This window comes from Pituophis catenifer, unplaced genomic scaffold (genome assembly GCF_029215685.1).
Source record: "Pituophis catenifer annectens isolate HBS135680 unplaced genomic scaffold, rPitCat1.0.hap2 SCAF_9, whole genome shotgun sequence".
Classification (NCBI taxonomy): Eukaryota; Metazoa; Chordata; class Lepidosauria; order Squamata; family Colubridae; genus Pituophis; species Pituophis catenifer.
This window is the reverse complement of record NW_027256889.1, coordinates 25,392,287-25,418,424: the sequence shown is the minus strand read 5'-3', so window position 1 is coordinate 25,418,424 and position 26,138 is coordinate 25,392,287. Positions and strand designations below refer to the sequence as shown.

Here is a 26,138-nt window from a genome sequence, read left to right as displayed (position 1 = left end):
GAAAGTGGCTTGTTAGAGTGCAGGACAAGACAGTTGCATGTTGCCCTTGGCCAATTCACAACTTAAATATTTTCTAGGGATTTTACTGAATTCTCTCATTGTATAAAAGAAAATATGACGGCAATTTCTCTTCAGTTGAATTCAGCTGAAACAGGTCCAGTAGAAAACAATGCAGGTGATTGCCCCATCTTTTGCTCAAATTCTCCATCAGTCAGTCCAGTTAATGGCCATCAGGTACATGGAAGAAGGTGGATTCTCCTGTCCTTCAACCTTCTTATACTGTTTTTTCCCTATTTCATCTATTTTGGCTCTGAAGGCTGGAATCCCCTTTCCAATGTCCTATTTCTCTTAGTGTGAGTCAACTTGTGCAATTCAGTATGTCAGCACTGCAATTCCCAGAATTCCCAAAACAGTATGCCTTAAGATATGTGGACTGCATGCTGGCTGGGGCATTCTGGGAATTGAAGTCAATGCATCTTAAAAGTTACCAAGGTTGAAAAACACTGTCATACAACTTCAGTCCAAGAATGTGATGAGGACAGTGCCTATTGCAACCAGCTGCTCCCCTACTATCCTCATTCCCTAGTCAGAAAGAAGGAACATTGCACAGCTGTAGCCTTGAAAGCAACTTGGTCACTTGGATATGTGACAACTGACACCTGGGTCCTAAGCCAATTTGAAACAATATTGGCATATCAGGGCTTGTTGCCAGAGAGAGTCTGAATTTTTAAAGGAAAAATTAAAAAGGAATTTTTAAAAGAGAAAAATGGATAATAAAGATACAAGATTGCTAATCAGGCTAAGCTCCTAAAGAGACTCCAGGTAAAAGTGGAAGTACTTATGAAAACATGGTTAATATAATATCTGAAGCAGTTGGGAACAAAGCAGGAGCACCCACCTGTTCAGAAATGAGGAACAGTGTCAAAATGGGAGGCAAAACTGGGCAGTGGAAGCCCCTCTCTCTTTCCCATGTGTGTTATTCATGTTAAGGGGTGGGGCTTTGAATGCCCCATAGTGCCAGCCATACTGATATCTCTTCCAAACTGCAGGGAAGTTGCTAGCAGATTCTATTTACTTTCCTGGAATTTCCCATGTTCCTTCTGCTAATTCCAGGAGAATCCATGACCATCCAGCTGTCCTCTGGTTTCCCCCATCCCTTTAGGGTAGATGAAAGCAACACCTTCAGCCCAATTCTTGGATCATTTGGAGAGGGGGGAGAGGGGAGTGAAATGAGGTTTCACTTCTAGAGGTTTATGGATTCTTTTTACCTTTCCCATAGGGGAAATGGGTGACTGAAGACATCCATGCCATCCTTGCAATCCCTTTAACCAATAATGGTAGTGCCAAAACTGGTAGTGCCATTGATCATTTTCCCTATATTCTTGGAGGTCTAATTAACAAAATTTACCGGGTTAAAAAAACTGGTCCCTTCCCAAACTCAACCAGTGGGAGACCCAGGAGTAGGATCAGAGGTGGGTTTCAGCAGGTTCTGACCAGTTCTGGAGACCCGGTAGCAGAAATTTTGAGTAGTTCGGAGAACCGGTAGTAAACATTCTGACTGGCCCCACCCCCATCTATTCTCTGCCTCCCGAGTCCCAGCTGATCAGGAGGAAATGGGGATTTTGCAGTAGTAAAATAATTTGAAACCTACCACTGAGTAGGATCCTTTTGCAGACCCCCACATTCCCTTCATACATTGACTTCTCTGTGTTAGGGCAATAAGAGAATTGTCTGGTATCCTGCACAGGTCAACTGGCTGCTTTCTCTTGAACCCAAGACCAAGAAATGTCTTTGCAAGCCATCAACACCCCTTTCCACATCATTTCTTCTTTTCCATAGAAGTTGGACACAGGTTCTATGTAGGGTTAACTTGGGAAATGTGCCCAATTTTATCTTCCAGAACTTAAAAATGGAAAATAGGCAGTGGAGGAAGAGCATCGTGTTATCAAGACTTGGGGTCAAATGATCTGTCTGTCTTCTGCAGGTCCAGGATGTGGTGAAATGCCAGATTGGGGTGTGTAAAAGTGATGAAAATGAGAATTCACCAGATTCGTGCAAGAATGGACAAGTCCAGATCATGGTGAGTGAGTGTGGGCTGTGTTGTGAGAAGAGAAGAGACAAAGTAGAACAGCTATAGATGCACAAAAGGTCAGAGTCTTGCACTACAGGCTGTGGGGTTAAAACAGGATTGTGTACCTTGAAGACCTAGGATTGAGTGTACTTCCCACAAGTTCTTCAGAATGGCCTGATACTTCCAAAAATGACCAAATTTCTTTTAACGAACAGGAAGAGATGACAATATGCTGTTGTAATATCCTATCAATGCATAATTGGGGAATTGTATGAATTGTATTTCATTTTAACTCCATTTAAATGTGGATGAAAACATATGTAGTCTCTCTCATATTCTGTTGAGAGAGAAGTTCCTTGAGGATGGGCTCCAGCATGAGTCCAGAAGCTTGGAAGACTAAAGCTTTGCTCCCAGTGACCCATCCAGATTAGATCCTGCAACCTATGTAATTGTCCAGCCCCATCAAAGGCTGAAGATGGTCCTTAGGGTGAACAAAAATGGCATATTTTTCTCTTGCAGCCCTTCAAAGCCAGAACTTCTGGCCTTGCTTTGATCTTTCCCTAGTTCTCCCCATACCCACATTTCACCCATGTGAGGACAATGGGCAAACGTGAATGTCTCAGTCTCCCACCAACTCCTGGCATCTCACAGAACCTTGGATGCTAAGCATTAAAGTATGTGGACCTGTAAGAATTGTGTGCTGAAGTGTGAAGCCTTCTACAGACCTTTAACTTACACACATAACTGTGCTGCCAGTTGCATATGTGGAGATTACTGAACATTTCTGTTATGATCAAGCAATTTTCCTAACCTTCAAAGAATTGCAGGTGTGCTCTCTTATTTATACGTGTGCTCTCAAAGATAGAGCTGACAGCTCTAAAGGGGAAGAGATGACATTTAGACTTTGACCTAGACTATGACTGGAGTTCTTTGGTCTTTGTGTGAATTGAGTGAAGCCAGTCGCAATGGTTTATATACTATGATTTATTTCTTAATGCATGTGTAAACCCAGCCAATTTATTAAACAAACTGTTGTCCTAAGTTTTTTATGATGCTTGGTTTTCGCTTAATATTTAGGAGAATACAACCATTGCAAATTTAAAATTATGGATTACAGCTAGGATAATGTGGAAATCCAGACATTTTGAATATAGTCTACAAACCATGATAAAAAAAAAAGCAATCCCAAATGCAGTATGTGAATCCTGTGAAGAGATAATAAGATCAAACTTACTTGAGAGTAAATTAAGAGGTCCATAGCACACACTTGTGTGTCTTTTAAAGCCATCATCCGGTTGGCCTTGTTTATGAGATAGGCTTTGTCATTTTGGCCAGGCACATGTCCATCTTTATGCCAGTTTCGTGCTGATCAGTCATCAAATATTAACTCGGCTATTGGGGGCTCAGCCAAGCACGCATAATATCACCATTTGAACTTGGCTTTCAAAATAGACTAAATACTTAAACACGCAAATGGTGTTCAAAACTTTTCAAGTGGGTTTTGTTCCAATAGGACAGAACTTAAAACAAGTTGCTTATTCCAATATAGGGACTGACGGGAACTTATCCCAATTCCTTATTTCTTCATTTTTATCCCAGGATCGCACATGGAGGTAGGATGGTAATCCATGCTGAGTGTTCCTTATCTCAACAAATTAGCAAGCTAGCAAACAAAGAAATAGAAGGGCTGCAAAACACATTCATTTGTATTAAATTGTTACTTTGTTTGTTTGTTTATGACATAGGAATTTTTATTTATTTTCTTAAATCATCTCTTCTTCAGCTTTGCTGTAGGTTGGGTGGTGAGTAGCATTCAGTGTTGATAATCAGCCCGCTCGTGCTCTTACATTGAAACGTGATGATCAAAACTTGTTTTGAATTCCTGTTCATTAGAGCAGAATATTCAAAACAACAAAGAAAGGAAATTTTTGTTTGGTTCCAAGCTTTTGGCCAAAACGAATATACAAGGTGCTAGATGAAAAAGCTTCAAACACTCAGAACAGCCATTCCAAACTCAGAATATTTTGTTTACCCTTATTTTTCCTTATCCCCAAAATAATTTAATCCATATGGAAAGTCCAAAATAAGCAATATAACTGAATCTTGTTTGCTGTCCATGATGCATTCATTTCTCCACTCCCTCCTTCTCTTCTCTTCTCTTCTCTTCTCTTCTCTTCTCTTCTCTTCTCTTCTCTTCTCTTCTCTTCTCTTCTCTTCTCTCCTCTCCTCTCCTCTCCTCTCCTCTCCTCTCCTCTCCTCTCCTCTCCTCTCCTCTCCTCCTCTCGTCTTTTCTTCTCCTGCCTTCTCTTCTCCCTTTCTCCCCCTCTTCCTGTGTTTTTATAGACAGATTTTGAAAAGGATGTTGACCTGGCGTGTCAGACAGGTGAGGGCCTCTCTCTTCTTTCCTGTGGGAGAAAAAGAGGGTTTGACTGTGGAATGATCTTACTGCATGATGGAGAAAGGACCAGTTTTACTCCCTTCCCCGAGTGTAGAAGAAATTCAAGGTCTTTTAGGATTGCTGAAAGTTAGGAGGTCAGGATTTGATGGGTTTGGACATATGGTGCAAAAAGAAGGAAGTGGGTTGCAAGAGAAGGAAGTTTTCAGTGTGAAGCCCGGCCAGATTAAATCTAATGGTATGACCAGGTCAGTCTATGTACTGTACACATGTACCAGTAATTATTACTATCCAGTCCAATTTCTCTTTCCTTTCCCCATTATCTTCCACACCATTAATTCAGCCTGAAACTAACATCCGTATTATGCTGAAACCAGTTCTATAATTTGTCCATTTTTGTATTCCCCTTCCATTTTATCCCCTTATGTTTAAGATTTCTTTCAAATTTCACTAAGCTGGTTTCCAGCTGACTGTATGGTTGGAAGAATTAGAAGAAGCTACCAAAAAGAGGAATTATTTTCTGTGACCTCCCTCTGCCACTTTTCTGACTGCTCACTCTTTCCCAGTTGGAAAAAATCCCAGCAGAGAGATCTTTAAGTTGGGGAGTCAAAATCTACAAAATGGAGGAAACAACATCACAATGGAAATCTTGCCCCTTTTTGTAGATCTGTATGTGTGCCTCTCACACAAGATAGTGTACCACATCTTGCAGATTATTTATCCTGGGAAGGAGGTACTTCATGCAGATGTGATGGTGCAATGAAAGACAGGCACAATCCTTGACTCTCCTAAATGCAAGGGTGCTCCAAAGAATTTTACCAAAATTCTCCTATATATATTTTTTGGAAGTTTGAAAGCAAAGTCTTCTTTCGTCAAATAGAATGAGAATTGGTAGAGGGAAGAAGCAGATTTCCCCCCTCCCTTGCTAGCACTCTTAATATTGAACTCAGAAGAACTTAGTAGTTTCCCTGAGCTCCAGGTTTCAGGGTTCTCCACTCCTTCCTTAAACAATCAAATTTCCAGTCTCAGAAAAATCCATTTCTCTGCACCTAGGGCACTGGGACCTGGGTTAGGTATGACAGGCACACTTCTATCTCCACTAGAAAAGTTTAAAAAATAGAAAGAATCCCCATTAAATAATTGCTCCTTCTCCTTCTCCAAACCCCTTGACAAATTGTCAATGCACAGGGAGTTCTGTTTCATAATCTGTCCAACCCTCCTCTCCTCTCCCAGTCCTCTTTAAAGAGGTTAACACGTGCAACCCAGCTACCATCACCAGCACATTGTCGCGCATCTCCCTGGACGGTGATGAGGATCCAAAACTCAACACCAGCTCCGAAGGTGGCCTGGGCTTCTCCACCCTCCCTGGGAACATCCCACCCACTTCCATCCTGGTCCAGATGCCACAAATGACCCACAACGTGGTGAAAGGGCTGAAGGAGCTCAGTGACCCCCCTGCCAAGAAGGACGTCAACGTGGATGTAGCTCATGGGCCGGTCTACCTGTGCAGTGACAGCAACCTGCGGCAACTGGATTACAGTTGGCTGCATTCGCAGGAGCCTTCCCTTGAGAGCAATTACATGGTGCTTCCCCGGAGGACAGTGAGCCTTAAGCCTTTCACCAGGGAAGAAGGAAAACTCAACATCAAGTTGGATGAACCTCCAGGCCTGCCTCAGGGCCGGCAATCAGTGGAGGCCGAGGCTTACCCCAGCTTTGCCTCCATGGACCACATCAACGTGAACTTGAACCAGCCCTATGGGACAGTCAAGCACCCATACGGCCTTCAATTCAAGCAACACCCCACGGTGCGGCAGATCCTGGCCTCAGAGTTGTCAGAACGAAGCCGCAGCATGCCCCGCACCGTACCTGGCTCGGCCATGAAAGTGGGCTCCCTGGAGGTAAGAGTCCCTCTGGGTCCACACAAGCTTCTTTGATGTTGAATTAAAGCAACGGCAGCTGATCTCTGGCCTGGGCAGAGCTTCTGGCTCAGGAGTTTGCTTGTGCAAGCATGGGTTCATAAGTGTCCAAGTGGAAGGTAAAGATTAGAGGTAATCCTTGGCTTGTGGTCATAATGGACCCTGCCCATCACAATCGTTGCTGGGATGGGCAGAACATTGATTGATTGTATGTAAACCCTTTTTGCAGGGGTCATTAAGCAAATGCCTGGTTGTTAAACATGCCAGTGGTTCACGATGGGTGTGGTTTTGCCAATAATCGGAAGCAAAACCATCACAAAAGGCAATCATATGACTGCTGGATGCTGCAAATGGCCAAAAATTCAGCCCAGTTGCCAAGTGGCTGAACGTCAGTCATGTGACCACAGGGGAGGTGATCATTGGTACTTCGAATCTGGGTGGTATGTAACTTCAAAAGGTTGCTAAGCAACCAGTTGCAGATCAAGGATGACCTGTATCTAACTTAGTGTGGAAGGCTGAAAGGACTGCAGAATCCCGATTAGACTATTCTTTGAGCTGTTAAATACTTCTGCATACCTGCTGAGAGGTAAGTCCAACTGAGTTTAACTAGATTTATTTCTGTTTAGGAGCATGTTGAATCGTTGACTTTTGCCTTGTCCTGGGTCCAGGATGAGGAATTACCACAGAAGCGTTTTTACTGTGATACCATCATATTTTCCAATGCTTCCTAGCCTTTTTCTGCAACTGGTGTAGGATCCAAAGATGGTAGAGGACAGCTGAAGCGTCTTCCTGTTTCCTTCCCTAGATGTTCCATTATCTATGATTTTATCTTGACTTAAGATACTGGGGAGGAAAAGGACTTTAAGCTATTTCTGTTGTAACAAGGAATTGCAGTTTAGAACAATATTACAGCCTTGAAAAGAAAAGAATGACATGTTTGATAGTATTGTCTCCAAAACTGTTGTCAGGACCTAGAAAATACATCTCATGGAAAAAAATGTTTCTGATCTAGACATCTCCCAGTGTCATGTTTTCCATGTGCAAAGTTTTTCCATATATTTTATGTAAAGTAGTATAAGTTACAAGAGTTTCTCCTCATAGGTTGCATACGTGGGTTTTGAAAACACTATAAATGCATTTGATGTGCACAGGTGACCATGTGAGGAGAGGTGGTGGTTGCAAGATGTAGATCTGCATACAGCAATTCACAAAAAAGGGTGTTTCCATGTATACAAGTTGATATTTGAGACCAAGGGGGTGCTTGCATACACGGTGGTATGTGCATACATTTGGAATCATTTGTCTAATTAAAAATGCTTTGACTAGACAAAGTTGGACAGGTTCTTTGCAACTCAAACTTACCCTGGGATTGCTAATGGCTTTCTCCCCAAAGGCTCTAGAAGGTGAAGGTCCAAATTAGTGTTTCTTAAGCTTGGCTATTTTATGCTGTAGACATGTCAGGCATAATCCTAAAGACGATAGAGTGAAATCCAAATGAATCCAGATCTTTATTTGCTTACCTCTAATAGACAGAATCTTGCCATACTAAAGCTATTACCTGCTAATCTAATACATATACTGTATCCTGGCAGATTCTAGGCCCGTGATGGCGAACCTATGGCATGCGTGCCACAGGTGGCCTGTGGAGCCATATCTGTGGGCATGCGAGCATTGCCCTAGCTCAGTGTGCATACACATGCTGGCCATCTGATTTTTGGGCCTTCTGGGCTCACCGGAAGTTGGGAAACGGGGAAAGCTGTTTTTGCCCCCCCGGATCCTAGAAAGCCTCTGGAACCTGGGGAAAGGGGAAAACGGGCCGTTTCCAGCCTCCGGAGGGCCTCCGGATGGGTGGGGAAGGCTGTTTTCGCCCTCCCCAGGCTCCAAGAAAGCCTCTGCAGCTTGGGGAGGGCAAAAAACATGCCTACCATGCCTACTGTGCCAAAAGCGGGGGGAGTGCAGGGGACTCATGCGCGGGGGGGGGCAGGGTGCATTGAATTATGGGTGTGGGTATGCACGCATGCAACAGACACACTCCCATACAACCCCCGCTTTTGGCATGCGATGGCAAAAAGGTTAGCCATCACTGTTCTAGGCTGTGGCTACTCTGAACCTTTTCCTTCCTACACCATCCTGTTCAGGACTGTGCTGCCTGTTGTTTTGAGGCCCTCTCTGGAATGTATTGCCTCCTCCCTGGGTAATTGCAGTCATCTTGTTAGAATTCTCCTCCACTCCTTCTCCAGTTGCGGATTCCATCACAGGTCATGGGAGGACATGGACTCTCAAAATTTCCCAGACAGGTTTTTCTATCATGGGTAGAAAAGGATTTCACAGATTTGTAGACCTCAATCATCCCCATGGGTTGACCAGCCAAATCTCAATTTGAAAGCTGCAACAAAGGGGAGTCTACCACAATTTCAGCAGCCTGTTCCAGCATGCAGTGCTTTTACTACCCTGACAGTCCGTCTCCCATTGAACCTGAACCTTCTTTCTTTTAATTTCAACCATTTGGCCTTTGTCCTCCTCTCAATTTTGTTGGAGAAAAACCTGACCCTTCTTGCATGTGACAACCTGTTAGCTGCTTAGTCACCATCACAATATTTCCCTTTGGTCTTCCTTTCTGCAAGCTGAACATGGCCAGTGCCTTGAACCAGGGGTGAAATGTAAAATTTGTTACTACCGGTTCTGTGGGCGTGGCTTGGTGGTGGGGGAAATGTGACTGGGTGGGCATGGCCAACTTTTTTTTTTTAACTTTTCAAAGCACTTTTTCTAATGCTTTGAAAAGCCTCTGCCGATCAGGCAACTCAGCTGGGATCTGAGACTTTTCAAAGCATTTTTTTTTACCACCTCTTCGGCCAAGAGGTTGCAGAAAAAAATGCTTTGAAAAGCCTCTGAGGATCCCAGCTGGGCCGCGCAATCATCAGAGATTTTTTTTTTTTACTTTTAAAAGCATTTTTTCATCTGAAGAGGTTGTAGAAAAAATGCTTTTAAAAGTAAAAAAAAAAAAGCCTCTGATGATCATGCGGCTCAGATGGGCATGGGGGTGGGCAGGGATTTTGCTACTGGCTCTCCGAACCACCCACCGCCATCGCTACCGGATCGGGTGATCCAGTCCAAACCGGGAGCATTTCACCCCTGCCTTGAACCCTTCTTTGTCTTCTGGGAGTTCCAGATCCCCATGGTGACTGTCCTCTGAGCTTGCTTCAAATTCTCTGTGCCCCTTTTAACAAGGAATGCCCAGAGCTAGAGATGAGCACCCCATGTATGGATTGATCAGTGCAGAGTTACCATAGAGCTGAATGCCATGCTTACTTATCAGGTCTCCAAGAATTGAGAAGAATACAAAGAATGTTATAGAGTCGAGGTGGCGCAGTGGTTAGAGTGCAGTACTGCAGGCTACTTCAGCTGACTGCTAGCTGCAGTTCGGCAGTTCAAATCTCACCAGGCTCAAGGTTGACTCAGCCTTCCATCCTTCCGAGGTGGGTAAAATGAGGAGCCAGATTATTGGGGGCAATATGCTAACTCTGTAAACCGACTTAGAGAGGGCTGTAAAGCACCGGGAAGTAGTATATAACTCTAACTGCTATTGTCTCACCATTTTGAACCAGGAGCTTGTAATATAAACCCAAAATAAGTTTTTAATATGTTCTACTGATTTATGGTTGAGCATGAAGTATCAGCCATTATTCCTGAGTGTTCCTCAGTGCAGGAAGAGCTTGCATGCCTCCCTCTCAGGCCCCAAGGATCACGGAAGACATGTGGGATTACTTCTGAGCAGTTCCCTTGACTCTTCTTCTTCATGAGCAGGCAGAAATCTTGCCAAGCTAAAACAACTACAGGTAGTCCTCAACTTACAACAGTACATTTAGCGACCGTTCAAATGTACAACGGCATTGAAAAAGTGACTTATGACCATTGATCGCCATTGCAACTTCCCCGTGGTCAGGTGATCAATAGTCAGACATTTGGCAACTGACTCATATTTATGACAATTACAGGGTCCTGGAATCGTATGATTACCTTTTGCAAACCTCTGACAAGCAAAGTCAACAGAGAGGCCGGATTTGCTTAACAACTGTGTTACTAACTCAACAATGGCAGTGATTCATTTAACAGCTATATCAAGAAAAGTCGTAAAATGGTCTCACGGAGCAACATAAATGTTTGGTTCCATTGTGTTCGTAAACTGAGGACTACCTGTATTTGCAATCACTATAAATATACCCTGGGAATAATTAGGGAAGAACCTTTAAAACGCTCTTCCATCTGACTAAACTCTCTATGTTTTGCTGCCCCTCTCTCCTGGGAATCCAGACTACATTCCACCACGTGAATGCCTCCCAAGATGGTCTTAGCCTTTTTCAACTTCTGCACTAAATCTGATTGGACAATCTTCCCCGGAGTTAAAATGGATTGTTCAACCAGTTTGAGCCTGTACCCGTGACTGTGTCTGTTTTCCCTGCAGAAACTGTTGCCTGCAGCAAGTGGTCTGACTTTGAATTCAAGGGCAGGCATGTGAAAAGCAGAGCTCGCTCAAAAAGCATAAAAGCAGTCCTTTGCCCATCTATTTCAGAAGGCTTTTCCCTGCATCCTTAGACCACATGGATCCCTAACTTGATTTAATCTGCATTTAATCCTCCACTTTTTCCTCTGATGTTTAGTGAATATGCTGTGAGCTTGCTCCCTCCCCCTTGCTGAAGAGTTTCTCTATTTGGTACTGCCATGGAAGTCACAGCTTTTGCATTTTTATTCTCACTTTTTTTTTTTTTTTAGGAGAAAAAGTTGTCCCTTCAGACAAACCTCGGGGGGAGGGAGCAACAAAACAGCAACTTCTGAATGGGTTCACAGGAGGGAAGAAGGAAGGTGAGGGTTTTTTGGGGGGTAGAAGTAGGGAAGAGCACCACAATTGAAGTATGGCAATGGGGCTGAGCTTCAAGTTGGCAGTGGGATCGAGATGAACAGACAAGGAGAAGAAAGGGTCTGCCCTCTGGATTCTATTCTCATCGTCTTGGACTTCAGGAAAGGGTGGCATGAATTATCTTTTCCACTATTATGTGGAAGACACTAAAATGGGAAAGTTGTGCTGAAATGCAATCAACTCCCTATTTTTGCGGTCAAATGCTAAAACTCAACTTCTTCCCTTCCATTTGCTCTTCCAATATTGGGGTACATTGAAAGAAAGAACTCATCCAAGTGATATGAGCTTCTCAAAACTGGAGGCCATTGAAAAATTGTCATCTAAGAGCCTGTTGGAAGATGCAGCTAGAATAGTAGTTTTTTTTTAGCACAAACAGCTTTGGTAACCCATTTTGTAGCCACAGACAATTGGCTAAAGGACATGGCCACCAAGCTGCATTAGGGTTGACCAGTGGTGGGATTCAAGTAATTTAACAACCGGTTCTCTGCCCTAATGATTTCTTCCAACAACCAGTTTGCTAAACTGCTCAGAAAGTTAACAACCGAAGTGGTGAGAACAGGCTGAAACCCACCACTGGGGTTGACCCTGTTCTCTGCTCCTGTAATGCTTTGGAGATAACTTTCTCCTCCTGCTTCTTCTAACCCCCTTCCCACACTTCCATCTCTCTGTGTTCTGATGATTTCTTGGGTGCCTTCCAACCATCCGCTCTCCAAAACTCCATCTAAGAATTAGACAAAGTAATGTTTTCTTTTTTTCCCTCCTCCCCCCTTTGTGGTATGCTTACTTCATGCCTCCCTCCCCAGAGGAAAAGACTACGGTACTCTGACCTGGATTTTGAGGTGAGTGCCCACCTGGTGTATAATTAAGTGAGTTGTGCCCTGTCTAACTGCTGGCCAGACAGTTGTCTAAATTCTGTAATGATACCCCTGGGATGGGGAGTGTCCAGTTGACTTTGTTCAGATGGGATCTGAATTCGGGGGACAATTGTCTAGATGGGAGCTCTGTCTTTATATCCTTGGTGTGGAGGATGGGCTGGAGTGGTAGGTGCCCAGAATTGGTGGCACAGTAGTTAGGATGCAGTATTGCAGGCTAATTCTGCCCACAGTCTGGAGTTTGATTCTGAAGGGCTCGAGGTCAACTCAGCCTTTCATCCTTCTGAGGTCAATAAAATGAGGACCCATATTGTTGGGGACACTGTAAACCACTCAGAAAGTGCTGTAAAGCACTATGGAGTGGTATATAAGTCTAAGTGCTAGTGCTACTGTAAAATATTTACTCCTGTCTAAGATTTAATTATCTCTTGGACAACCATGAGTGTGTCTGAAGTTATCATCAAGCCAATGAGAATTTTATTTCATGGGTAAACCATCACACAGAGAAGTTAGGTATCTAACTTTCCTTCTCCAATAGGGAAGGGGATCAATTAAGATAATCAGGCCTGGAGTTTTAGGGAATCTGATGGCTTTTGGGAGGTTCTGGAAGAATTTCCAGAATCAGTGAACTTTTGTGAACCTCTGTTGATTTATTGAATGGAAACAGAATAAGTCACTGATAACAATGATCACGAAGTCCTCTCTCTGGGACAGTGAAGTCGAATATCTTTGCTTTTTCAGGAAACCACTAGACTGCAGACACTCTAAGAGTCATTCATTCTTATTACTCAGTGGTGAAGGTTGCAGAGAAAGCTTTCTATGCAATCTCCACTGCATCCTCAAGAAGCTGTCCAGCAGAGCACTTTAAAGTGATTAAGGGTTTGTTGTCATCTGTTTTGGAAAATCTGATGTTGGAACCTTCAGGGATCTGCTGTGACAGATTTGTGAGGCATTTAGAGCATAAAATCACTTGTCTTCATATTATCATGAACTCTGGATTTGACGCAATACATATTAAGATGTTGTGGTTATACCTGGCCAATCTCTATGAGATCACTTTCCATTTCCAAGTCTCAGGGAGACTCAATAAGACTCTTGAGGAACCATATGCCTTCCTAAATCCTGCCCATTATTTGAGGTACCCTAAGGGAGATGACTAGGTAGATCCAGAAAGTGGTGAAGAAATCTTTGTGTGATGGAATACCATTTTTCCAATCAAGGAAAGATGATCTATGTTGCTGCAGACATTCTTAGAGGATGCTGATTATCTCAAAACCTTTTGGCCTGGTTTGAAGAGAAAATCATCAAGTATGGTAGATGACTTCCTGTGGAAGAGAGACAGAGGAACTCTCTTCCTCCTAGTTGGTCTTTCAGTAGCTTTTGATAATATCAATTAATATCCTCCTGGAGCATTTCTGAGAGTTGGGATTAGGTCCTTCCAGTGATTCCAGTAGGTCTTTCAGGGAAAATTTCAAAGTATTATACTACCTTAGCTATGCTGAGAGATGTCCACAATGGTACTTAGCATCTGTACAAAGCCATGGGATATAGTCATCAATTCGGGGATGAAGTATCATCAATATGCTGATATATGTCGATATCTTCAGAAATTGATAATGATGCCTAACTCACAGGACTCAAAGTGTTTGCAATACAACAAAGAAAACTATATTGAAAAAAATTATGCAGTATTAGCTGTACGTTCCCATGCCTCTGAAACAATTCATCCTTAAAAACCGAATCCAGACCGGATGGAAATCAAGGCTGTGGGGAGAATCCAAAAATTAGGAAATTTGCTTCAACTACAGGGGAGGTAATCCCTCCTGAAAGAGTAGGTATGTTATTTGAGGGTTATCCTAGATTATCACTGTCATTGGAGTCTAAAGAAACTTATCATGTATCAGCTAAGCTACTGTATGTCTTGGTGTATAGCTACCAAGTCAGGCTACAGGTCTTAATTTTGATGTACAAATGACCAGGACACCTGACAGATTGTTTTGATTGCTAAGATCAACTGGGAAAGTCCTCCATTGGATGCCAAGAACCACAAGCCTCCTCTGAAATGTTCTCCCTCCGGAAGCCCTTGAATTTCAAAATGTAAGGGTGAAAGTGAGCTTGGAGAACATCTAGTCCAACTTTCTGCTCGTAAGGGATACAATTGTAATATCTCCAACTGATGGCCATCAAGAGATTGTATCTGTTAGGCACTTTTTAAAAAGTCTGCTTCTTCCTTAAGGCATTCCTGTTTTGTGATTGTTGTGATTTCATTTTTGTCCTGTTCTTCCGTCACCTTTTAAATTGAATAACTTGTAATGTTTCAGTCTGGGTTTTTTTGTATTTTAAATCATTGCAAACTGATTTAAGATCTGTAATTGTGGGTAGCACTGAAATGAAAATAATGGAAACCCCCCTTGCCTGCAGATCTTCTGAAATTTCAGGAAATAATGGGGGGAGGTTTTATAAATGCCTACATATTCTTGCCAATTTACTAATCCCAGAACTCTTGGGAAGGGGGGGGGGGAATTGTGTCAGTGCAACCTGCATAAAACTGTTATAGACTTTGAGGGCAGAATACCCAGGACTCTGCTGTCAGTCTGCTTTTAACTCAATGTCAGTTGGTTAAGAACAGGAATAGGTGAATTTGTCAAGTTTAATTTTGCTCAGATTCTCATTTCTAGATCAGCTGGGGGGCAGCAGGAGGGAAAAGAAGTTAGGACTCTACTTTATAAGGGCCTCTCTTCTAATGCAGAAATGAGCACGTACTGTTTTTCTAATATAAGCTTTCCTTTCCAAATGAGTTCCCTTCCTTTAATAAATTTCAGTTATTATTATTATTATTTTTTGCCAATATAAGCATTTTGGGCTCATTTTCACAAATACCTGCATTTCTTAACATCTGGGTTGGGAAACAGCTTTGCAAAATTCAGAAAAATGTTAAGAGATGGTTGCATTATAGTTCGTGTCTTGGTTCTGGAAATAAGCATTCAGGAAATCTGGAATAAATGCAAACTAAACAGATTTTTCAGCAAGCCGGGGAAAAAAGAGCAGCATCCTTCACCTTCAGCGCAGGGCTCAATTTTATTTATTTTCTTAAACCGCACCCATCTTGTTTCTTCTCTCCCCCACTTTTCATCCCTGCAATTGCACTGAGTTGTGGAAAAAACATTTGTGACCACATTTCTGGATTGATGCAGGGCAGAATGAGCTCTTTGTCTCAACTCCCATTAGCAAAATTACAAATTACAAGTCAACTTAAATGCAAAACCTTCAAAACCAGGAACAGCAAGAGTGGGGTTGATTCCCAGATACATTCCTCGGTAATCAAGTAAATGACTAAGACATCCTTTCCCTGAATACTTCCTAGTCTAGCCTGACTTTGAATGTCTCTGGGAATCAGGCAGGCCTTTGCACTGTTCCAGTTGTAGCATCTCAACTCAACTGGACAAAGTAAAATGTTTATGCATGCAAATTCTATGCAACCTTCTTACCATTCCAGATTGCCCTGATAAAATCAGGCCCAAGGACTAAAAAAGACATGTGAAGTCGCTTTAGAGTAGTTTCCATTATTATTCTTTACCTATAGACAGAATCTTACCGGACTAAAACAATTATGCGTAACTGCAGATATATTCTGCAAAGTGCTAGGGTGGATTTATTTTAATCCTCTCCCTGCCAACCAAAGTTTCCAAGCTCCGCTGCCTCTTTGCCCAGTGGAAAGCAGCCCCTTCCTCCTGGGAATCCAGATTACATTCCACCACAGTGCATCTCATGATGAAGCAGAGTAGGGCAGTGGCTCTTTCATACTTGCATGGGAACTAACCATTTGGCAATTAGGGAGAAGACTAAAATGAAATGGGTTAAAAGTTAAAGAGTAGCAAAAAATCATTCTCCCCTCTGCTTGCTGGGTGTGGCTGCCTTCTAGGCAATTTGATCCATGTTGTAAATTTAATTTTGTTCCTCAAAATGCTTTCTAGGCATTTTGATCCATGTTGTAGGTTTAATTTTGTTCCTCACTACTGCTTTCTGTATCTTACGTTGTGATATGTTACCAGTCGGCTGATCGTTATGCTTTATGATGGGTGTTACTGTTGGCAGTGTTCTGGAAGATCTGTTTATTGATTGTTGTTTATTTGTTATTTTTCTGTGCTACTGAATCCTTTCAAACTCCCTTCAACAAAAAACATAAGCACAATAAAGCATCCATGGTAAAGAATGCTCACTAAGCTCGATAATAATGCAAAACACTATATCACAAAAGCAAAATAAACCAAATGATACCGACCATGGATACACAATTCCCAAAGTACAGGTAGTACTTCAACTTGCAGTCACAATTGAGCCCAAAATTTCTGTTGCTAAGCGAGTCATTTCTTAAGTGAATTTTGTCCCATTTTTTGACCGGTCTTTCCAATATGGCCATGTAAATCACTGTAGTTGTTACATTAGTAAGAGGGTTGTTAAGTGAATCTGGCTTCCCTATTGACTTTGCTTGTCAGAGGGTCGCAAAATGGAATCACATGACCGTCATAAATATGAGTCAGTTGCCAAGCATCTGAATTTTGATCGTGTGATGCTGCAATGGTCATAAGTGTGAAAAACAATCATAAGTCACTTTTTTTCAGTGCCGTTGTAACTTTGAACAGTCACTAAATGAACTGTCGTAAATGAAGGACTACCTGTATTGATGGAGAACAGTCCCAGAGGCCCTCTCAAAAAATTTAGTTTTCCAGTTTCTGGAGGACTGTTTCCAAGGTTAAGTTTCTGGTTTTAGCCTCTCACCTCATGGAATGTCCTGGGCCTCTTTGAATTACTTGAATAGACATATTTTTTTGTGTATTAAAAGCACAGCTGCCCCAATCTCATAGGAAAAGATTTCTGAGTGGTTTATTCACACAACCTTCTGTGACCTTCAGGTTTACAATCTGAAAAAGGTGCAAAGCACAAGAGAGAAATTTGATGGGAGACAGGAGAACAAGAACACGCTGAAGCCAATCTTTGATTCTTACAATTGCCAGTGCAATTGTAATGCACCTGAAAACTATTCTTCTCCTCCTCATCATCACAAAAGAAGACAGAAACAGTTCAAGGAGAACATACCCCAAACCACTGGTCTTTCATCTCAGCCTTTTCTGATAGAGGAAGCCTAGTCTGATCACAATGTTGGACGAAATGCATAACAGCTCAAGGATGTGTTTGCCTTCACATCGTAGTCTTCTCACAAGTCAGAACCTCTAAAGATCTATCAAATCTTTAGAGGTTCAGATCTCATTTGACCAAAATTTTAGGAAGCTCAAGAGATTGCAGGGGATGCTCCCAGGGGATGATCTCTTTCTCAAATTCCCGGCAGACTGTTTCTGCCTTCTGCCAAGATACTCTCAGAACTAGTCAATTGTGTATTTTAATTTTTTTAAAAAAATCCCTTTGAAAAATTAGGCAGTCCTGTTTTGCTTCCTAGTTACTGTCCAATTATTTTCTGCTTGTGCAACATCGCTGTTGGGAATTCACAACGCAATAGTCTTTTAAAGTTGTACTGGGTTGGTTACTCCCAGAAATAATAAGCAAAGGCTGCCATAATCCATGAGGGTTCTTTAAACAACTTACTTACAAAATTTACTAACAAAAAAAAAAATCATCTCCAGCCAACAGCTGGCAAGAGGAAAAAGCTCTCCACCCCAACTCCAGATGTTGTTTGTCTTAAAAAAATAAAAAGCTTGACATGAAAGAACATGTAGAGTAAGGAAAAGTCATGAATGAACTAAAGGGTAGGAAGGTAAGCAAAAGGATTAAAATTAAGGGACTTGGTGCACTGATGAGGTTACCAAGTTACCATGAAACCTCTATAAAAAAAGTGTCTCTGGAGATTCTTAGTCATCCAGGTCATGGTTGTCCCAAAGGTGCTTTTTTCAAGAGGCAACTGGACTTTCTTGTTTTTTCTTTGAAGACATTTCACTTCTCATCTAAAGAAGCTTCTTCAACTCTGACTGGATGGTGGGGAATGGACAGCTGGTCACAGGCTGGATTCATCACAGGCAGGCCACACCCACCCCAGCTCTGCAAAAGCAAAAAACGTCACGATATGTCACATGACACAATCAAGTTTGACACCCTTATTTTAGAGAGTCATTGAGGCCACCTGGAGATTTATCTCTATCATTGTAAAAGACAAAGGCCACTCAATGCAAAGCTTTCAAGTTACCATAAGCAGGAGGGAGGGAGAACTGATAGAGCTGATTGACTTCCCTAACTGAAGCTACATTCCATACATGCTTTCTTTCCGCAATCAGAAGAAGGGTGTTGGATTTCACAGACAGCCAAAGTGGTTAATTGGAGAATGTGATTTATGACATGGCCAGGGAGGAGGGGAGAGACAGGGTCATAGGGGAACGTAAATCTACGTGGAATTAGTTCTAACTGCATCCGAACATTGCCGAAATGGTGCTCCTAATAAATGACTGTATTTCTTTTGAAGTTTGGCTCATGGCTCATGAATTAATTAGGGCATCTTTCAGAAACTTCACACTCTTTTGAAGACAGCAAAGTTCAGATTTTGGACAGAGAGGACCGCTGGTTTGAAAGAAGGGACGAAGAGGCCAACTATGTCAAAATTGAACAGCCCTCTCTTAACAGGGGGAGGGATGCAACATCATCAATCTCCAGTCTACATCACAGTCCTTTCAGCAGTTCCAAGAAGGCTCCACACCCATTTGCACTACTCAGGTGACCCTGAAGACACAGATAAACCTCCTAGTGGCCTCAATGACTCTCTAAAAGGATGCAAATGACCAGCTGTCTGCAAGGAATATAAATCCTTCCATTCCCCACTATCCAGTCAGAGCTGAAGAAGCTTCTTGGATGAGAAGCAAAATGTCTTCAAAGAAAATCAAGAAAGTCCACTTGTCTCTTGAAAAAGCACCTTTAGGGCTCTACAAGAAAACAACCAAGCTCAGAGAGCACCAAGGATCCACAATTCAACCCTAAGCTACAAATATTCTCTTCTATCAGTACTTTGAAGTTGTTTGCCCATCATAAGTGCTCATGCCCATTTTTCGTAGGCATCCTGCAGCAGAGAACAGGGAAGCATACAATGGGAGCTTTCTTGATACCCTCTTGAAGTTTAGCTCAGCCATCAGAAAGTTTTGACCTAGTGTCGACATCCAGCATAACAATCTGAACCTCCCCTTGCTTAGAAAGATGATGGCTAAGCTAAGCCTCAAGAGGTTATCAAGAAAGTTCCTGTATTTAATTCTTTTTTCATTAGCCACACATTTTGGGTGAGAAGATGTGAGGGATAGAGCTCTTCAAGCCAAACAGTGACCTCTCTTTTCTCTTCTCTCTCCCTCGTTTCATCTCGGGGATTATTGCTGTGAACATTTGCAGAAAGTTATGCACACAAAGAAACGCCATTCAGAACTCTACCACGAGTTGAATCAGAAATTCCACACTTTGGATCGGTATCGTGCTCCAGCCACTAATGCTTCAAAGGTAAGAATGGGAAGACAGGAATAAAAGGCAAATCCGCAATGAGGTAAGGCTCAAAAGAGCTGCAGGCTTAGAAGCAGGTTTGACACCTTTGAAAGAAAGTCTAGGAAGGGAGCACTTACCGTATTTTTCGGAGTATGAGACGCACCTGAGTATAAGACGCACCTTAGTTTTTGGGGAGGAAAATAAGAAAAAAGCTGATTGGTGGGTGGATCGGCCTCCCTGAATACTCCCAATCAGCTGTTCCCAGAGATGAATTTAACAACAGGTTCGTTGGTTGTGAGCTCTGTGCCTTGCTTTTTTTTTGCTTTTTTTTTTCCTGCCTCTGAAACTTCTGAAACTCTGTTTCAGAAAAAACTTTTTTTCCTGCCTCTGAAAGCCTCTGAAACAGCTTCATAAAAGAAGCCTCTAAAGCTCTGTTTGGGGGCTTCTTTTCTGAAGCTTTGTTTCTGATGCTTTTTTCAGCCTCTGAAACTTCTGTTTGAGAAGCTGGGCAGGGCTACATTCAGAGTATAAGACACACCCAGATTTTTACCCTCTTTTTTTGGGGGGGAAAGGTTCTTCTTATACTCCAAAAAATATGGTAGCCGACTGAGCCCAACCCTTGGCTCAGTGCAGGACTCCAAATGAGAGTATTCCTAATAGTATAGATTTCTTGACCACAGGGCAAGAGACATAGATGCTTAGTCACTATTAATGCAAGAGAAAAATGGCTGACTAGCCTCTTCCTGAACCCATCCAAGCTATGAAACTTTTCATCATCTCAGTATAGATAGTCCTTGACCCTGGGATGCGGCAAGCATCATATGCTGGTGGTTCTCAAGCGCCCACATTTTGGTCATGTGACCATGGGGATGCTGCAATGATTTTTAAGTGTGAGGACTAGTTGCAAGTCACTATTGCCATTGTAACTTTGAATGGTTGCTAAATAAATGGTTGTATGTTGAGGACTACTTTTAATACCTTTATGTGTAGACCTCAACGCGGAGGAAATAATGTAATTGATACAAAGCATTCAGTTTAAGGGGTTGATTGCCATTCTATTTTCCAAGCTCCTTACATGTACAAATGCACACCACCAAAAAAAACAAACAAACCCCAGATTGTGTTATATCTATTAATCATGATGAAGAATCATTGCCAAGATAGCACCTCCATGCTGAAAGATGCCCAGCCTTTAGATCAAAGGTTTCCAACCTTAGCAACTAAGACCTGTGGATTTTATGCTTCCTGGGAAATTCTGGGAATTGAAGTCCACAAGTCGTAAAGTTGCCAAGGTTGAACATCCCGATCTAGATATTCCCTTGTGATTAAGGAACTGCAACTGACCAAACTCAGGTGTTTGATTGAAGTCTCACAACCTTTCCATAACTTATGGGCCCTTCTACTAAAGCTCTTCTCTCAAGCCAAGTGTCTAGAATTTACACAACCAGTAGTATAAATGATTGGATTTCTTGATTTTTTTTTTAAACAAATGAGTGAATTACTTTGTTAAAGAATGATTTTAAGATGCATTTAATAATAATAAAAAAGATTATCTTTGAAGTGTCTTGGCTATCTCAAGAATGTATCGTAAGTGCTGGATTTCAGCATCAATATGCTGAGAGTGTAAAATAAAAGAAGGGACAAATAGTTTTGGTTTGCTCCAGAATGCAGTTTTTTGGTTCAATAACAATAAGTAAGCTAATAAAGGAAAAGAAATAAGGTTTACTAATGTGATATTGACTTATATATCAAATATTATAGTTTACTGATGTATGAAGAACTTGGGATTTATTGGACATGGGCTATAACTAAAAATTAGTTAACTTTAATGGAAAATTCCACCTGATTTTAATATTTGGATTGACGAATTGTGTTCAGTCTACCACTATGTTCTGATCACTACAATACAAAAAAAGATGCTGAAACTATAGAAAGACTGCAGAGAAGAATAACAAAGTGGATAGGCAATCTGGATGCTAAATCATATGATGAACAATTAAGGGAACTAGGTATGTCTAGTCTAATGAAGAGAAGGACTAGGGATGACATGATAGCAATCTTCGAGTACCGTATTTTTCAGAGTATAAGATGCACCTTAGTTTTTGGGGAGGAAAATAAGAAAAAAGCTGATTGGCAGGTGGATCGGACTCCCGGAATACCCCCAATCAGCTGTTCCCAGAGGTGAATTTTAGCAACAGGTTCGTTGGTTGTGAGCATTGTGCCTTGCTTTTTTTTTTGCTTTTTTTTCTGCCTCTGAAACTTCTGAAACTCTGTTTCAGAAAAAACTTTTTTCCTGCCTCTGAAAGCCTCTGAAACAGCTTCAGAAAAGAAGCCTCTGAAGCTCTGTTTGGGGGCTTCTTTTCTGAAGCTACTTTTCTGATGCTTTTTTCAGCCTCTGAAACCTCCATTTGAGAAGCTGGGTGGGGCTACATTCGGAATATAAGACACACTCAGATTTTCACCCTCTTTTTGGGGTGAAAACAGTGCGTCTTATACTCTGAAAAATACGGTACTTCAGGGGCTGTCACCAGAAGAGGGGTCAACCTATTCTCCAAAGCATCTGAGAGCAGGAGAAGAAGTAACAGATGGAACAGTCTTAAATAGAGATCCAAATTAGAATTAAGGGGAAAAAATTCCTGACAATGAGAACAATTAATGAGTGGAACAGCATGCCTCCAGAAATTGTGGATGCTCCATCACTGGAGGTTTTTAAGAAGAGACTGGAATTAGTCTGGAATGGTATAGGATCTCCAGTTCAAGCAGGGGACTGGACTAGAAGACCTCCAAGGCCCTTTTCAATCTGTTCTTCTATGTTCTATGAATTTGTATGACACTGACATAGAGGAAAGATTATCAGGTAGTCCTCGGCTTAGAAAAGAATAGAATAGAATTCTTTATTGGCCAAGTGTGATTGGACACACAAGGAATTAGTCTTGGTGTATACACTCTCAGTGTACATAAAAGAAAAGATACATTCGTCAAGAATCATAAGGTGCAACACTTAATGATAGTCATAGGGAACAAATAAGCAATCAAATCATATAAATCGTGAGGATACAAGCAACAAAATTACAGTCATATAGTCATAAGTGGTGCATAACAGTTCATTTAGTGACCATTCGAAGTTACAATGGATTATGACCACTTTTCACCCTTATGACTGTTGCTGCATCCTCATGGTCATGTGATTTATTTTTGGATGCTTTACGACTTACTCACAGTGATGACGGTTGCAGTGGCCTGAATCACGTGATTCCGTTTTGCGACCTTCTAACGATGGGTCAATGGGGAAGCCAGAGTCACTTAACAACCCTGTTGCTAATTTAAGAACTGCAGTGATTCACTTAACAAATGTAGCAAGAGAAGTCATAAAATAAAGCAAAACCCGTAAGCTCAGAAGACAAAGCCTCTGGTCCTGGTGACTGATCCAGACTGGATCCTGCAAATTTCTCACGTAACAACATACATTGTGGTAGTAAGTTGAGGACTACCTGTAGATTAAAAACAAACTGATTGCATCCACACCCACAGATATACATTATATTTATGTGACAAGGGAATCGGACTTTTACTGCAAGAAATGTCTAACTTTGTGTGACTTTGGCTGAATTCAGGGGTGAAATCTAGCAGATTCTGATAGGTTCTGGAGAACCGGTAGTGGAAATTTTGAGCAGTTCAGAGGACCGGTAGTGGAAATTTTGAGTCGTTTGGAGAACCGGCAAATATCACCTCTGGCTGACCCCCGAGTGGGGTGGGAATGGAGATTTTGCAATACCCTTCCCCCAGGAGTAGGCTGGGAATGGGGATTTTGCAGTATCCTTCCCGTGCCACGCCCACCAAGCCACAACCACAGAACCGGAAGTAAAAAAATTTGGATTTCACCACTGGCTGAATTCATCATGAGGTGGAATGAAATGGGGTAGACCTTAACACTAAATACTCATTTGGGCTCTTTTCATGCAGAGAGAAAAGCGATGGAGTGTCTCTTCAGGAAGTGGCGAAAAGAATATGACCAGCGTAAGTATTCTTTGAAGAGCCAGAAAAGACATTTGCACCACGCAAGAGGAGATAGAAACATCCTGAAGTCAAACTCAATTCCCGCCTGCTTCAGCCAGGCACTTTTCTTGGCAGTAGGACAAAAGTAATTAGCAATTTGCCTGGCAGGCTTTTTTTTCCCACACACGGCTTCCCTACTATAAAGATTTTCACTACACTTCGCTTCATGTAATGAGGGAAGCCATCCATAGAGCTTTTCCCATAAACCGTAGTTCAATGTATCTTGAATTGTGGAGTCCTTGGTGCTCTCTCAGCTACTCAACTAGGTTACATCTTCAGTACTAGTGAGTGTGGTATTTGTTCCCTGTTTATATACAATAGTTTGGCCTGCTAGTCTTGGTGAGGGTGTGGCTTTCTCCTCAGCAGTTTCTTGATTAGGATACTGTTTTCTTTTCGTTTGCCTGGTGTTAATCCCTGCTTCTCTGAATGTGTGGAGTCCTTGGGGCTTTCCAAGCTTGGTTGTCTGCTTGTAAATATTTAATTACACAATTATATCACTTCGCTTCTTGATTATATATAGTGGGGTTTGCTCCCTGTTTATATATAGTAGCTTGCCTGACAAAATCAATCTGAGTGTGTGTTTTCTCCTTGATAGTACTTTGATTAAGGTATTGTTTTCTGATTTCTGCTGCAGAGAGCATATTCTGGTCTTTTCATTTCCTTCTCAGTTTTATTACTGTCTCTTCTGAATGATGTGTAAATGTGGTTTATCTCTATGTGTCTACTGATGGCTGACTTGTCTGAATTGCAAACTCCAGAAATTCCCAGCAGTTTTGGATTTAGCTTGCTGTAGGATAAGTAGCAATTAACACCAGATAAACAATTAAGGAGAAAAACCACACCCCCACCAATACTGGCAGGGCAAGCTACTAGCGAGCAAACTCCTCACTCATGAACAGTGATAATGATACCTAGTTGGATAATGAAATATCTGCATGCAAACAACTAATCTCAGAGAGCACCAAGAAATCCACCAGTCAATCCTGAGCTACATATATTCTCTTCTATTGAAATATGTTTTTGTAAGACTTTATTAAATTTCAACAAAAAATAAAATATAAGGAAACAGAAGAAAAATAGAAAAAGAAAAGATCAGAAAAAGAGCAAAACCAGCAGTGCAGGAAAGAAAAAGAAAGAGAGAGAAAAGAAAGAAAGAAAAGGAAGGAAGGAAGGAAGGAAGGAAGGAAGGAAGGAAGGAAGGAAGAAAGAAAGAAAGAAAGAAAGAAAGAAAGAAAGAAAGAAAGAAAGAAAGAAAGAAAGAAAGAAAGAAAGAAAGAAAGAAAGAAAGAAAGAAAGAAAGGATAAGATTCCAACTTTCTTGGGTAGAGATTACATTAACCTCTGTAATTTTACTATAAAGTTAATGATAATATACCATAGTTCTACTGTGTTTCCCCGAAAATAAGACCGTGTCTTATATTTTTTTGAACCCTGAAATAAGCGCTCGGTCTTATATTGCCATGCGCTCAAAAGCTCGATTGGGCTTATTATCAGGGGAGGTCTTATTTTGGGGAAAACAGGGTATAATCATAAACATTATAATTATCAAATCCCCAAATTAAAATTTCACTTCTTTCAGAATCAAGCAGAAAGTCCAATAGAGGTTTCCAAGCAAAAGCAAATCTAGGCAAAGTATTGTTTAATAAAAGCAATCAATTTCCACCATTCTTCTACTACAATCTTGAATTGTATGAACCCAGCTCTATCTGAAGATAGAGTATAATGAATGTGGGGAGGTTTTGGCCAAAGAGCACTGGGCACCTTCAATTGGACCTCTGTGGGCCATAGATGATATTGTTCCCACCCTGAGTCTCCTTCCTCTTCTCCTTCTTCAGCAAGAGGTTACCAGCCCAGAGAGCCAGCAACAGAAGCAAAAGTCTTGGAGTACCTTCAAGGCCATGACGCTGAGCTCCCTGCCCTCCAAGCCACGAGAAAAGCTCGAACTGCACTCGGCCGACTGGGAAAAGCATTGCATGAGCCTGGATCTGTCAGAGGGCGACTTCCAAACAGAAGTGTGAGCCTCATGGACTCTGTGACTTAGCAGCCTATAAATATATATAAATATAAATATATATATATATTTTTCACACTGACACTTTGGAAAAATCAAGCAAATCAGGACAGACAAGAGTTTCTTCCCCTTCTGGTGTTTTTCTGGGGAGACTTTTTTTAAAACTCAGCCCTCTCTTTAGACACACCTCAAGGAGGAAGGCGAGGAGCACCACAAATGCTGGGCCACTTCCCCAGCTGCCAAGCAGGTGCAGCCATGCTCACCTTCCCACACACCTTTCTCTGCTCCCCTTGCAGATCCTAGGGGGACATATTCCTTTCTGCATCACTACGTCCCCTCCCTCCCTCCCCCCTCACTCTTCCAATTTCCCCACTGTGGTTCTCTTCTGGGACACAAAACCCAATCGTATTCAGGGGGCTCCATTTGCCCCTCCCACAG

At 41.8% G+C, this 26,138-nt stretch overlaps 1 protein-coding gene across 1 annotated transcript in view; it reads left to right on the top strand.

Moving 5' to 3' along the window:
• Positions 1-25,707, top strand: part of ADGRB2 (adhesion G protein-coupled receptor B2) — a 329,562-nt gene extending 303,855 nt beyond the window's left edge. Inside the window, exons 24-30 of the mRNA XM_070949232.1 lie at positions 1,985-2,080; positions 4,415-4,454; positions 5,700-6,364; positions 12,101-12,136; positions 19,547-19,651; positions 23,597-23,650; positions 25,525-25,707. Coding sequence (XP_070805333.1) covers positions 1,985-2,080; positions 4,415-4,454; positions 5,700-6,364; positions 12,101-12,136; positions 19,547-19,651; positions 23,597-23,650; positions 25,525-25,707 — 1,179 coding nt within the window. The remainder of the gene's footprint in view (positions 1-1,984; positions 2,081-4,414; positions 4,455-5,699; positions 6,365-12,100; positions 12,137-19,546; positions 19,652-23,596; positions 23,651-25,524) is intronic.
• Positions 25,708-26,138: the final 431 nt, after the last annotated feature.